The sequence below is a fragment of the Harmonia axyridis genome, chromosome 6 (genome assembly GCF_914767665.1).
Source record: "Harmonia axyridis chromosome 6, icHarAxyr1.1, whole genome shotgun sequence".
NCBI lineage: Eukaryota > Metazoa > Arthropoda > Insecta > Coleoptera > Coccinellidae > Harmonia > Harmonia axyridis.
Genome location: NC_059506.1, coordinates 3660075 through 3676122, shown reverse-complemented (window position 1 = coordinate 3676122; position 16048 = coordinate 3660075). Strand labels below are relative to the sequence as shown.

Here is a 16048-nt window from a genome sequence, read left to right as displayed (position 1 = left end):
TTCTAAGAGAAATCAATGAATGTTTATTTCATTGTAATGGGGAAAAATGTCATTAATGCTAGAAAACGATATCATCCAAATGGCAGTCCCGGATATGATTCGATTATGGAGCATTGGCATAGAAGATATCTTTGACGAAAAAGGTGTTAAATCACAAGACTTCTGTTACCAATTGTTATCAACTGTTCAAATAATAACACATAAACAATAAGCACATAACAATAAAAGTGCTCTAGTTTTGCGAACTGTGACTATAAAATTTGAATATATGAACAATTGTTTGATTGCTTGTTTTCCCAGAATGATCTTCTAGCTCGAAGTACCATGAACGAATGCATGCTTGATGTAAAGGGTGTTTTTTTTAGAGCTATAGAACTTTACATTGCAATAAAACAACGATGGATTATTCGATTGACATGAATTTTATTTATCCGCAAGATAATCTTGTGGCATTACATTTTAAATATGATTTCTGGCATATGACCGCCACGGCTGGCTCGGATGTAGTCCAATCTGGACGTCCAATTTTCGATGACTTTTTACAACATTTGTGGCCGTATATCGGCAATTACACGGCGAATGTTGTCTTCCAAATGGTCAAGGGTTTGTGGCTTATCCGCATAGACCAATGACTTTACATAGCCCCACAGAAAGTAGTCTAGCGGTGTTAAATCACAAGATCTTGGAGGCCAATTCACAGGTCCAAAACATGAAATCAAACGGTCACCAAACGTGCCTTTCAATAAATAGATTGTTGCACAAGCTGTGTGACATATTGCGCCGTCTTGTTGGAACCACAGCTCCTGGACATCATGGTTCTTCAATTCAGGAATGAAAAAGTTAGTAATCATAGCTCTATACCGATCACCATTGACTGTAATGTTCTGGCCATCATCGTTTTTGAATAAGTACGGACCAATGATTCCACCAGCCCATAAAGCGCACCAAACAGTCAACTTTTCTGGATGTAACAGTGTTTCGACATACACTTGAGGATTAGCTTCACTCCCAATGCGGCAGTTTTGTTTGTTGACATAGCCATTCAACCAGAAGTGCACTTCATCGCTAAACAAAATAAAATGGACGTAATGCGCGATACGTATTCCGCACAGAACCATTATTTTCGAAATGAAATTGCACTATTTGCAAGCGTTGTTCAGGCGTGAGTCTGTTCATGATGAATTGCCAAACCAAACTGAGAATAAATCATTTGACAGCTGTTAAATCGGTCGCCATATTGAACAAACAGGATACCAACACCAAATTCCAATAAGTCAGATAAAAATTGAAGAAGTTAAGTGTTTACGGATTCACACACGAAATTTAAGTTATTCAGAATAATCTGAAATGCATTTTGCTAGCGTAAATTATGAAATTGGAGACCAAAGATTTTTTTTTAATCCAAAAATAAGACTCGGAAGCAAAAAAATATATTTATAGAAATAATGAAATGCAAACCCTATTCAGACTTATGTTCATTACCTCGTGCAATAATTGTAGGTAACAATAAAAACTCAAGGAGAAAATCTATTTTACCGGAAATTGAAATGATCTGCTCAATATCATCTGGCTATCCAATTCCCTTTCACAATTCTTTTATTCAAACTATAATCTCATGATGACTTCACCATTTATTAATTAACTATGGGATCAAAATTTAATATTGGATTCAGATGTGAAGAAACAATTTCAAGCTTCATGCAGAATTTTATGTCGATCGCGTCAACATATGCAGATAAAAAAAAAGAATTTATCGATTTATAATATTCAATCGACTAGTTGAGATTTGGAAGTAGAAAAAAAAAATAACAATTTAGAGCTTCATACAGAAACCAAGATAATAAAATCCTCAAAACTACAGAAAATTCAGAGAATTAAATTATGCGTTTATATAAAATCACAATCTCAAGTTTCTGGCAAAATTTTGTGTTGATAGCGTCGTCAGAACCATTGAAAGTTCAAATAATAGCGATGGAAAATTTTGATCCCGTCACAAGAAACGAAGAAAATTAAACAGAATATAGAAAAACATAACCTAATATATTGAACTAGATTAAAATATGTATATTTATGTAAAATAATCACTTGAAATTTCATGCCAAATTTCAGGAGGATTGTATTGACAAAGCCCGTCAACTATATAAACTAACTGATAACAAAGACGTAATGGTGAATAATTTCTCATATATATTTAGGTAAACCTTTTTTCGAACTCAAATAGTGCAATCAGTGTATAAATGAACGAGCGCTCAATAATTTTTAAGGCCAAGTCAACGCTTTTTTAGAATTTATTTGCTAAATTTCATATTCGTGGAAGGAAGATTGTTCCAATTGCTATGGAGTGATAAACTCCACTAGTTAATGAAAAAAACTATTTTTTTTTATCATATGACAAATAAATAGTATTTTTCTTTATCGATTCATGATATGTATTAGACTGTGTCATTAAATCTTAGCTGTAACATATAGAATATACACATTCTAAATCATATTGACATTGACCTTTGAGGCAGGTTCAAGAATACCTTCTGAAATTACTGCAATAGTTATCAGGAAGTAAACAAACAAGAGATTGTTTTGATGTGGGTTATGTAATTACCGCAATGAGGATATCATTCATTCAATGAGAATAGATCAATTAGATCGCTCATGAACAATTCAATAGGTACTTAATAGGTTACATTAAAAAATATACAACACTGTAGGGCACTGCCTAGTATAAAATCAAAAGCATCCAGTAATTTACTTTTATTTAGAAACCTATTGCTTTTTTCATATTTTTACTTAGTTGTAGGTAAGTTGTAACACATCTCATCAACTAAGACCAGTTTGTTATTTTGATTTTATTGCTCGGTTGCAAATGTCATCATTATGTACTTATGCACTTGGGCATAATCTAAATATTTTATGTTTGAGCATAATGCAAACAGAGTATTCATTTTAAAATATATTAATGAATTTTATTATCGAAATTATCACAAATTAAGAACTCAATCAAATTAATAGGAAATTGTCAATTGAGTCAATTCTGAAAGTATTCTGCAAAAATGAATTCATGTGTCATTGTCACGTATTCAACTTCCTGTAAAGAAAAACCAGACTCAGAAAATGGCGGCGAGCATTCTTGAAACCTCATTTCTTGAAGATATACCTACCGTTGATTTATACAGGGTGTCCCGTAAAGACCACGTCAAACCGAGGGAGAATGTAGAAACAGGTCATCATCTGAATCGAACATGAGCAACTGTTCTGGCAGAAGTTAATGGTTTAAAGTGTATGTCTTTGGCTGAAGGATACATACATGGTGTCCCGTAAAGACCACGTCAAACCGGAGGAGAATGTAGCTCGAAGGATAACCAACCTGCTATGACAAAATTCCCATTATAAAAGTCTTAACGTTTCCGAGATATTTTTTTTTTTTTTTAAATAATGAATTTTTGCCCCTTTCAATAGTTTTGCCCTTACGGTTGGTACAATTTTACATCTTTCTGGTTAATTTTTTCAGTAAAATATTGCTGAAGAATGATTTTAACGTTTACATTAAAAACATCCTCCGAAAATTTTAAAGAGGGGCTATGAGAAATATTTTTATTGGAAATTTTGGTAGTGGATTATTTTGTTCATGAAGTTTAGCCCATCGTAGTGGAAAAAAAATGTACCGAGCTACTGCTGCACATTAAACCAATAAATTGTCTATTTTATAGTGATTTCAAAGAGGTATCACACAAGTCATTTGTTATTCAAAGAAAAAAGATATTGCTATTTTTATCCAAATGGGTACGTTTCTGGCAATATCAAGTTTGTCAATTCTGTTGAGAAATCTTCGATGTTGCATTACTTAGTGAACAATGGCAATTGTTTACGTGCGAAAATATTACTCGCATAATTATTCCCCTCAACGAAATTCAATTTTGCCGGCAAATTTTGGAAAACATGATGCAAATCCAGATTTTTTCAATAAGATCATTTGAAGCGACGGGTCTTCCTGTACCAAGGATGGGTACATGAAGACCTTAATCCTCTGGACTTTTAATATTGTGACTGCCTAAAAGACAAAGTATACGCAACACCCATACGTGATGAAGCTGAATTGCGGATGCGTTCTCTCAATTCGGCTTCATCACGTATTGGTGTTGCGTATACTTTGTCTTTCAGGCAGCCCCGATAATAAAAGTCCATAGGATTTAGGTCAGGTGAACGAGGAGGCCACAAAATTTCACCTTCTGTTCCAATCCACCGGTGGGGATAAGTTCTATTCAAATGTGCGGTAACTTCGAGTCCGTATTGTGCCGGGCATCCATCATGTTGAAACCATAGACTATACGTCGCAGCGCCAGTGGCACATCTTCCAATAAAATGGGCAGCTGGTTGGTTAAAAATCCCAAATAATTGTTTGCGTTCAGTGATGGCGGCAGTTCGATCGGGCCCAAAATTGCACCATTAAATATTCCAGTCCATAAATTGATCTTGAATCGATATTGTGATCTATCTTCTCTCACCCCGTGTGGATTTATGATATTCCAGCTATGCAAATTGTGGAGATTCATGTACCCATCCTTGATACAGGAAGACTCGTCGCTCCAAATGATCTTATTAAAAAAAATCTGGATCTGCATGATGTTTTCCAAAATTTGCAGGCAAAATTGAATTTCGTTGAGGTGAATAATTATGCGAGTAATATTTTCGCACGTGAACAATTGCCATTGTTCACTAAGTAATGCAACATCGAAGATTTCTCAACAGAATTGACAAACTTGATTTTGTCAGAAACGTACTCATTTGCATAAAAACAGCCATATCTTTTTTTTTTAATAACAAATGACTTGTGTGATACCTCTTTGAAATCACTATAAAATAGACAATTTATTGGTGTAATGTGCAGCAGTAGCTCGGTACATTTTTTTTCCACTACGATGGGCTAAACTTCATGAACAAAATAATCCACTACCAAAATTTCCAATAAAAATATTTCTCATAGCTCCCCTTTGAAATTTTTTGAGGATGTTTTTAATGTAAACGTTAAAATCATTCTTCAGCAATATTTTTCTGAAAAAATTAACCAGAAAGATGTAAAATTGTACCAACCGTAAGGGCAAAACTATTGAAAGGGGCAAAAATTCATTATTTTCAAAAAAAAATATATATCTCGAAAACGGTAAGACTTTTATAATGGGAATTTTGTCATAGCAGGTGGGTTATCCTTCGATCTACATTCTCCCTCGGTTTGACGTGGTCTTTACGGGACACCATGTATGTATCCTTCAGCCAAAGACATACACTTTAAACCATTAACTTCTGCCAGAACAGTTGCTCATGTTCGATTCAGATGATGACCTGTTTACTTTTCAGGACAAACCCAGATATTTAGAAATGAAACATTGTACAAGAGACTTGTAAAAGTGAGGAAGTAACCTCCTTGAAACAATCCCAGATACTGGGGTTCAGTAGAACCCCAGACCTAACACCTAGATGTTAATATTGTTATTTATCAACAAAGTCTTCTTTACTATTGAATATTTGGAACAAAAACAACGATAAACTATCTTAGTTTCATTCTTTTTGTCAATAAATTTTCTACTGTCCTCTAAAGACAGTAGTTTATAGACAAATAAAATTTTCGAAAACCAAGCAAGTACATCAGAGGTCTACCGAACATTGTATGAAGCAGTTGAATCAACTTCTTCACAACTGCATAAAGAACATGACGAGACCACAAGAAAAATGACGATTAAGCCCCTACATGAAAGAAATTTGAACGAAGTGAACTATTGGCTCACATCATGTGCAATTTATCCAGGAAGAGAAGGTTTTCTTCTAGCCATCCAAGATCTAATGACCTCAACGAGAAACTACCAGGAACATATCATAAAAGATTCAACTCCCACTAACTATTAATGCCGATATGGATGTCCAACGAATTAAACAATCCAATATGTTACGGGCGGATGTCATATGTTTGCGGGCAAGGAACATAACTAGAGATAACGTGCGATGGGAAAGATACTTCACCAAAAATTGGCAACCGTTTTAGGACCACCTAATACATTCTGAAAAATTGCCATACTTCACCATACTACAAGTACCGACCGTAAATCGTACTACAGAGGTAACTCTCTTGGAGTCGTACGGTTCTCACAGATAAAACATTTCCTCACAACAGACCAGATATATTAATAGTCGATGAACATAATAATCCAGTAATACTCATTGACGTAGGAATTCCAAATAACAACAACAACCGTCAAAAAGAGGTCGAAAAAATTTCGAAATATGCATATCTCGAGTTTCAGATGAAACGCCAGTGGTAAATGCTTTCAACGAGAACTATCTCAAAAATCATCTTAACCAGTAGTAGCCGAAATTCTCAAGGAAAATATCAAGGAACTAGGACTATCTAACTAGCATGTAATATTAGGCCAATTGAAATGTCCCAGGTCTGATGCACAGATGGCGGTGCTAGTATTAAATCCATATGATTTTTAGTTTGTACCATTCAAACAATACGTGTCAAAATTTGACAGCAGTCCCACCATTAGTTTGTGAGATATTGCGTTGTGAGTGTAGCTACTTTTGTTATTTGAAAAAAGATGGAGAAAAAACAATTTCGTGTGCTTATAAAATATCGTATAAACGTGTTGATGATTCTGAGCAGTGTTTGAAGCTGTTGAAGTACAATAAACCTGAATGTTTGCGTCGATTTGTGACATTGGATGAAACATGGCTCCATCATTTCACTCCGGAGTCCAATAGACAGTCAGCTGAGTGGAGTTCACACGATAAACCGAATCCAAAGCGAGGAAAACACAACAGTCAACTGGCAAGATTATGGCAGCAGTATTCTGGGAATTCAGCACCAATGATGAAGTAATCTCCGAAACTGAGGCCTATTTTGAAGCGAAAGACAAATCGTACTACAAAAATGGTACCGAAAAGTAGGATCGCTATAATCGCTTTATCGCCTTCGAAGGCAACTATGTTGAATAATAAAATGGAATTTTGCCAAAAAAAAATGTGATTAACTGTGGTAGACTGAGGACTTTTCAATTTTCCTGGTATAATGCAGGTTTTTTTAGGTACAGTAAGGACATTGGAAAAATTTAGTCGACCAGTAGACCCAAAAGATCACGAGGGCGAGGACCAGGAGGTCGACGAGGACCGTCCACGACCAAGCTTAATCATCCTGTTATTTCAAATATCCATCAGGCTGAATGTTTCCCTAAGCGGGAAGTGAGAAAGCCGATTTCAAGAAGAAGAGTTGCCTCTCTTTCGATGATAGGCTGAAGTAGGATATATATCACATCTCATACAGGGTGTTCCACCTTTGACGTGAGGCTTTATTACGGTTGAACTCTGAAATATTCGAATTGTTTTTCGACACAGTATCATTAAGAGCTACATTCTCAAATTGTTTGGAAATACACATTATTATTATTATTTGAACTGGGGTATTTTTGGTTCAGTAAGCCTTCCGGGAACTGCGACCATGAAGATCTTTTTTTCTCTACCCTACTCATTCATAGAAACCTAAAGAGGTCGTCAATGACAATAGAACTGACAACCTCCTTAGGGGCCCTGGCCGTTACCTCTCTGATATCCAGGACCGGCTTACCCATGTGAATGGTTCTTAGGCCAGCCAGCTCCGGACACTTGCATACCATGTGTTCGGCTAATTCTGCTTCTGATCCACAGAGCCTGCAAATCTCGTCTGCTGACTTTCTCATACGGTACAAAAGATATTACCCGTCAGTAGTCCCACCATCACCCGAAACTCGGCTCGTGACAGCTTCAAGAGATTTTTGGCATAGGTAGGTGAAATCGTCACGAATTTCTTTGCCTGAACAAGTCTAGGAGTGTAAGTCCAGTGGATTATCCTGTTTTTCAACTCCCATAGCTGGACCGCAGCTTTATATTGTTCTTTTCCTATCCCACAGAAAGGCTCAGGTCCAGCAGGTGTTAACCTTGATGCACTTTTTGCAAGTTCATCAGCTCTTTCATTTCCTTCAACCCCACAGTGCCCTGGTACCCATAGTAGAGTCACCTTATTTCCTCTGGCCAGTTGCTTTATGGTGTTACGGCAATCCCAAGTCAGCAGAGACCCCTGGCAACACGATTCCAGAGATCTCAGCGTGGTTTGGCTGTCCGTGGTGATGTAGATATGCGCCCCCTTGAGATTCATTTTGAGACACTCCTGAGCGCATACATAAACAGGAAATACACAAGGCGTGAGAAAAAAGTGTGGATGACCAAACATATGTTTTTTCTTAGAACTCCCTGTTTTTATTGAATTTTCAGATTACGTGGAATAAATGAGAACCCAAGTTTCAATATGCTTACATGTGCTTAAAACTTACTGCTTTTGTGTTATTCCGATTTCTTATTAATTGTAGGGTCTTTGGAAATGCCTAGTGACTCCGAAATAAATTAATTTAGTTGAATTAATTTTGAAAGTGAATACTAGAAGAACGGAGGTAAGTACTGGCTCCTTGATAATCATTGAGAACTCTACTGGGTGTTCAAAATAAGACAGTTCATTAATGACTTTTTCAAACGTGAATATCCAGCTTATTTCAAATGTTACACCTGTATTTTATTTTTTATTGAGTATCGACGCTTATTACATTCACTACCAAATAACAACATGAATTTTAGGGTATGCCGTTTGGATTTTAGCCTGATACTAACGTGTTTTTCAATAATTATAGAAGCGCTCGTTTTTTTTTTTTCAAGCAATGATATCTTTGCTCATTTTGTTTTATCAAGTACCACGATTTATTTACTTATAATACATATTTATCTCAAATGAAGAGGAATTTCGAAAATCATAGTCAGATCATTAAAAAATTCATCAAACATTTAATTATCTATTCCAGAAAAACCGGCAAGTGTTCTTTATCGTATTTAAGGAAACTAATCAACGAAAATTATAGATATAAATTGAATTGTGTAATAGTAATTCAAATTATGTAATAATTAAGTATTAGTTAATCATGCAAACTAGTTGATTATACAAATTCAAGAAACTCGAAGCAATCTACGTAGGTATGGTTCATTAACCTCATGGTAAACTTTCTGATTCGAAATCGGGTTCGTTTCAAAGATGTGCCCTTGCACACCACATAATGATACACATGAAAAAATTAAATTGTATGGTCTCTAAGGGCTTAATTGGCACATGAATTAACTATCGATCAAATGTTTCTAACTTAGGCAATTCATTGAAAATAATGAACCAAAGTTTGTATGAATTTCACAACATTTTTTCAATTTGTATCATCCACAGAAGAATTGTCTATAAATATAGATTTATTCATATCAGAAAAAGGTTCACATTTTTGTAGGTTAAACCTGATAAAAATTGTCATTGAAGGACAAACAGAGGCATATTTTTCATTCTGATCAAAAATATCAATTAGGTCACTCAAACGCAGTGCACTATATTTAGCATGCAATATAAAATTAGACCCAACAAAAGGGAAATTTAATGAATTAATCTTAACAATTTGAAATAGTGTACTCTTCGAGTAAACATCTAGTATCGATAAACTTCGTATCTTAAAATTTGAAGCACCGCTATTCTATTCTCATTCACCTCCTTTAAGTCACTCAAAAAAATGCTTTCTAACCTATAAATTGACGTTTCTTGATTATCTCAAAAAAATATTCGAAAAGAAGAAGCTTCTCATTAATCTTCATTTTAGCTATTCTTATCTTACAGAAGTTTATTCTTTTAAATTTATAGCCAAAATCTTTCACTTTGAAATTAAGATTTTTGGTTTTTAAAAAATTCAGAAATTAAAGATTTTCAGTTATCCAATCCATGCTGACATAATCTCAATTATTCTATACAACTCCAAAGCAATATCTATAAAAAAAAAATTTTGAAAAAAGCTCTGACTTGGCATCAAGAGCTCTCAAGCGCTCGTCATTATTACTCCTCAAATGCGCTTTGGAGACCATAGAATTTTATATAGGTATATATGACATATGATATATCTATATATATGATATTCCACCATTGACACGGTTGAACGCTGAAATTTTCGAATATTTTTTTGACTCAATATCATCAGGCTACATTCTCAAATTGTTTAGAAATACACAAAGTATAAACTAAAACTAAAAAAGTGTAATAACCTAACATATATCTTATGGAACACCCTGTTTCCCATTGAATTTTCAGACTGCATGGATTAAAGGAACCCAAGTTTGTTCGAAATTTCATTTCATTAAAAGTTAAATCTTCCGTTTTCGAGATATTTGGATTTTTCATAAATTGCAGAGTTTTCTGAAAAACGTAATAACTTCGAAAGGAATGAATTTATCTGAATGATATTTTGAAAGTAAATAGGTACTTGAAAAACGGAGGTAAGTACTGACTTTTTGATTGTCATTAAGAACTATACCGGGTATTCAAAATGAGACAATTCATTGATAACTCAAGCAAATGTTAATATTTGGCTTATTCCGAAAGGCACGCCCTAGGTTTTATTTCCTCAACTGGAAGAAAATAAAACTTTCTACAATAAAAAGAATTAAATACTGTTTGCGCCATTTGAAATATGCCACATATAGCAACGTTCGAACACCTAAATCATAAAAAAATTGTCTCATTTTGAATACCCAATCTTCTATTAATGATTATCAAAAAGTCAGTACATACTTACCTCCGTTCTTCTGGGATTCACTTTCAAAATCTCATTCGAATAAATTCATTCAATTCAAAGTCATAAGGTTTTTCAAAGACCCTTCAATTTTAGGATAATAGAAAATCTCAAGTTTTAAGCATATGAAACGTTCAACAAGCTTAGGTTCATTCATTCCATGCAATCGTAAATTTCAATAAATAACAGTGTTCCTCAAAAAAAAACATAGTTTTGGTCATTGACACTTTTTTGGTATTTTCAAACAATTTGAGAGTGTAGAAAAATTCCAAAATTTCAAGCTTAAACATATATTAGAGCGTCACGACAATGGTGGATCGCCCTGTATACGTACAGGGTGGTCCAGATTTCAGTGCAATAACTTTGGCATTGGATGGAACAATTTTTTTTATGGGAAAAAAATTCTATAAAAATTGATTCTAACAAGTTTCTTATTCGAGATACAGTGTGTTAAGGTTTGAAAAAAATCAGTTTTTTATTTATAACTCTAGTATTATTAAATTCATTGTTCTAATTTTCAGGTTATGAAGTCTTGATAATGTAATATTTCGATTCAGGTAAGTGTCTCCTTCCTAATTTATCCAGTGGCGTAGATATAGAGGTGTGATCCTTTTCTTATTGAAAATCTCCACCACTGTCTTTTTTTCGAAAAATTAATTTTTGTGGATAGTATTTTGCTTTGTAATCGATTATCTTGAAAAGGGTGTATTTCATGAAAAGAATTCTTGAGACCTTCTATTTCAATGAAGCTCTGTTGATTTCAGAAATAAAACAATGTTTTCGAAAAAAAGACAATGGTTCAATTAGAAAAGCATGTCAACGCCACTGGAAAATTTTGACAGGAGATACTTATCTAATTGGAAAAATTGAATTATCTAGACTTCAATTAATAAAAATTAAAACAATGAATGTAATAATACTTGAGTTATAACTAAAAATTGATTTTGTTCAAACTTTATCAACCTGTATTTCGAAAATGAAGCTTGTTAGAATAAATGTACATAGGAATTTTCTTCATGAAAAAAGTTATTCTATCCGACGCAGACGCCAAAGTTATTGCACTAAAATCTGGACCACCTGTAAATAGCTTTGAAAGTGATCTACGAGAAAAAAGTTTGGGAACCACTAATTTATTAACATTCCTCGTTTCATACGTATGTATACAAATATTTGAAAATATTATTCAGAAATTTTTTAATTTTAGCCTTCAGCTTAACCATAGAAAAATCGACTAAATTTCACTTACTTGATCAGGAGGGCTAGGGGTAGGACTGGCTTCCTTTCCATTTCCATTTTTATCAATATTCCTCGGTGTCGACATTATAGTCAATGTTGAACCTGCACTAATGAATATACACTACTAGCAGAATAACTTTTCAATTTAACGCTTTTGAGTAGGAACCGGTCTCTTATAATCAAATTCGAAACGAAATGTTATGAATCGATTGGTATCACTTGTATATCTCTGTACCGCCAGATGATGAAATAGAATTATTATGTTATTTTATATTCGTTCGATTGATAAATTCAAAATAAATTATAATTGCAACACGTAGAACATCTTGGACTGCATTCTTATGAAATGATTCTGCGTTGTTTTCATTTCGTGATGTTTTCAACATTTCCACAATTCATTTTTATAAAATACAACGTCAAAACAGAAAGCGAAGTTTACAGAAACATTCCATTCATAACTAAATCAATTTTTTATTTATTTCCCATAACGAATTGTAATAACATCATTCACCTGTTTCTGTATTGCTGGTTATGTTGCATGACAGATGTCATTTAAATGGACTTGGAATTTCCTGATTAGAAAACATGGTTCCGAAAGTAAACAGAAATGAAACCCACTTTCATTTAGAAAATCGATCTAATTTATATTTCAGTGAAATGCTTGGATCTTGTCATTATATGTCATTATATACATCATTTAAATGTCCTCCGCGTGCTCTCTTACAGCACTAAATTCTCATGTAGAGATTTTTGATGACTCGCCAGTAGATCTCGAGCAATATCTAACCAATAACTTGACAGATGTTGGTTGTTGATTTTCAAATCGTCAATAGTCTGTGGATGATCTTATCGGCATAAAAACAATCCTTCAAAAAAAAATTCAAGGGCGATAAATCACAAGATCTTGGTGGCCAACACACATCGACAAAATGAGAAATTAAGCCTGTTACGATTTTTTCTCAATAAAGCTAAAATGGGCCGTGTGATTTGTTGCACCATCTTGCTGAAACCACATCTCTTTTAATTCCATATCATTGATTTCGGGCCACAAAAAATTGGTAATTATTAGGCTACAGCAATGAGAATTGAATTCTTCATTTTCAAAAAAGTACGGACCAATCACTCCACTAGGCCAAATTGCACACCATACAGGATTTTCAATGCTCTATATTCGACGTCTTCTAAATGTTCGAGCATCCAATCAAAATATGTTCTACGCATTCCATTGTGAGCTGGCTTTAGTTCTTGTGTCAACTGAACGTTATCCTTATGAGGTGGATGAAAAGCCAGATGCAAAATACGCCAAAGCGTACCGTAAATGAGGCCCAAATGTTGTGCGCGCCGAGGAATAAATAATTTTGTATCTTCTTCGACACTTTCATTTACAGCAGCAACATTTTTGGCCGAGCGTGCATTTCGATAATGTATGGGCCTTAAGACATCAATAACAGATCCAGTATTTTCGAATGTTTCCACTGTTTCCACAATTCTACGCTCAGATTGACGATTATCCATAATCAATCCGAAATGCACGACACGAAGGTACTTACTACAAAACCATTATTTTCAGTAATATAGTAGTTAGTATTTTCTCTAATTCTGTGGTTATTCCGTTCATTCTTCCACATCTTGTAGAACAAAATCGTGCGAGAATATATCAGAAACGCCCTGTTTTTATGGTTATATTTTATTATTCTATGTTGGCACTCCGAACTTTCCGCAATGGCTTTATCTGTCAATTCATCAATCTGCCTTAAAGAAATCAGTTCTGCCAACCAACATTTTTCAATGCAAAAATCACTAAATTATATTTATGGAAATATTTCATTGATTTCAATGAAAATGCAATGAATTAGAGAAAATAATGTATAATACTCGTACAGAAGGCTCATTCTACCACTCGTTCATTCCAAAACTCGCCACTTCGTGGCTCGTTTTTGAATTTTGAACTCGTGGAAGAATATCAATGCCTTCTGCACTTGTATTATTATTATTATTATTATTATTATTACATTGGATACAGAGTTGAGTATAAAACTATAAAACTCTTAACAAAATAAAACCTAATGTGAAAAAATAACACCAAAACAATTCAGGAAAAACAACACATACTGAAACATCCGATATTTGAAAATATATTTGACTTCATTCAAGAACTCTTGTCCACCAGATGTCGAACCCATTCTTGAATACGCTCACCGACGCAGCTCCAACAAAATCATGCGTTAGTTGATTCCAACACGATCACAAGCGAAGACAGATAACTGTTCGAATTTTGAGTTAATAGAAACAATATTCGTATAAATGAGTGGCAACGTGATCAAGTTAGAATTCAATTTTTTGAGGACGGTATTTTGATTATCGAAGGGATTCCCTTCCTGTATTTAATAGTCAGGTCAGTCTCCCCAGAAGAACGTTTTCTTTCAAGCTCCTTGCGAAGGTCTTGAAGCTGCTTAATTTGAAGTGGCGTCTTATCATCATCTATTGAAATTCTCCTGTAGTTCTCAAAGGCAGCAAGGACCCGTCTATGACGTAGGATATTGGCAGGTACCGCCGGGTTCGAAAACTCTACCTTAACCAGTCTGGGCGCCCCCTGTCGCAAATTACCGAGTCTTCTGGTCGCGATCATATCGCAGGGTGAGCCGTCCCTGATCTTCGAAATAATATCAAGAATTAAAGCTTTATCTGTTATAACATCTACTGACTCAGGAACATTTCGTATAATGAGATTGTTAGCTCGCTTAACACGATCCAGTAACTCGACTGGATTAACGTACAATAAAGAGCCATCAGTTCCAGCTGCCGCTGCCGAGATGGATGAACCAGCGATATCCTTCAAGGTCAACACTTCACTCTTCAATATAAGGCTAGCCTTCTCCAACGCCACAACATCAACTGATCCCAACTGATTTTTCAACCCCGAAACGTCCTCCCTCAGAACTGAATGGGAAGTTTTGAGGACACTGAGCTCACCACTGACTTGCTGCAATGATGACGCATGCTGCTTCAACATTTTGTCATGTGCCTCCACACTTCTTACACAGCTGCTCAGTTTATCTGAAAGCTCTTTCTGTGCCTGCTTAATTTCAGCAATATCTGTAGCGATACCGTCGAGGATAGACAATCTGGACAAAACCATGTCCAACTGATTCGATGAACCAGTGGTTTGGGACTCCGCTACACCTGTCTTACTCCGAAGCGGACGGGGATTATTGCTTTGCTGGCTGGACATTATTAGGATGATCGAATTCCGAATAATAAAAAAAAGGATGAAAAACAAAGGATACACGCTTCACTCAGCCGAGGCCGATCGGTGAGACTTAAATAAACGTACAAGGTGGGCCTAGGATGAGAATAGGATGAAAGAAAACAGAGGATCAAAAACACAGGTGAAAATAAACAATAAGTCAGATCGGGTATGGCTTCCCTTAGAATGTGCTCGAAATTATCTCAAGAAACATATGCAGAGCATCAGGCCTGAATCAATTGAAAACCGAGGTAACGAGGATTCAAAATAAACAATATAATCCAAATAAAAGCAATATCAACAGATAATACCTGAAGGAATCAATACAAATTATGTACGATCAAAAAATGTGGAAGTTGTAAATCACATAGAACAGAAAATGAAATTTTCTTGCGATAAAACACTCTGAATAAATCGAACAATCCTGGAGCACCACCGAAACGTGTTATCTCTCACAGGTTTTCACAATAATGAATTATTATAATGAATTATTATATAGTTATTATAAATAACTATTCTCGAATACTTTTGAAAAAGAGGGCAGAATACTAATCGGTCTATAGCTATTTGGATCACTGATGTCTCCCTTTTTATGTATAGGTTTGACAATGGCAACTTTCAGTTGGTCCGGAAACATTCCCTCTTTGAAACAGCGGTTAATAATAAAGCTGAGTGGTTCGAGTATAATATTGATCGATGATTTCAAAACTCTTATCGGTATCTCATCGTAACCACAAGATAATTTATTTTTCAAAGACCTAACAGCTTTCAATACATCATCATGTGAAATATCGAACATGAAAAATGACTTATTGAGTTTATCTCTATCATCAGGGGTAGTTTTTTCCAGCATTTTAGTGATATCAGAAGGGAAGTCCACGAAAAAGTCATTGAATCTATTTGG

At 34.8% G+C, this 16048-nt stretch overlaps 1 protein-coding gene across 1 annotated transcript in view; it reads right to left on the bottom strand.

Annotated features, from left to right (window-relative positions):
- LOC123682245 (protein henna) overlaps window positions 1-12589 on the bottom strand; it is a 35666-nt gene extending 23077 nt beyond the window's left edge. The window contains exon 1 of the mRNA XM_045620778.1: window positions 11908-12589. Within this exon, the coding sequence (XP_045476734.1) occupies window positions 11908-11982 (75 nt within the window). The 5' untranslated portion in view covers window positions 11983-12589. The remainder of the gene's footprint in view (window positions 1-11907) is intronic.
- Between the last annotated feature and the right edge of the window lie 3459 nt (window positions 12590-16048).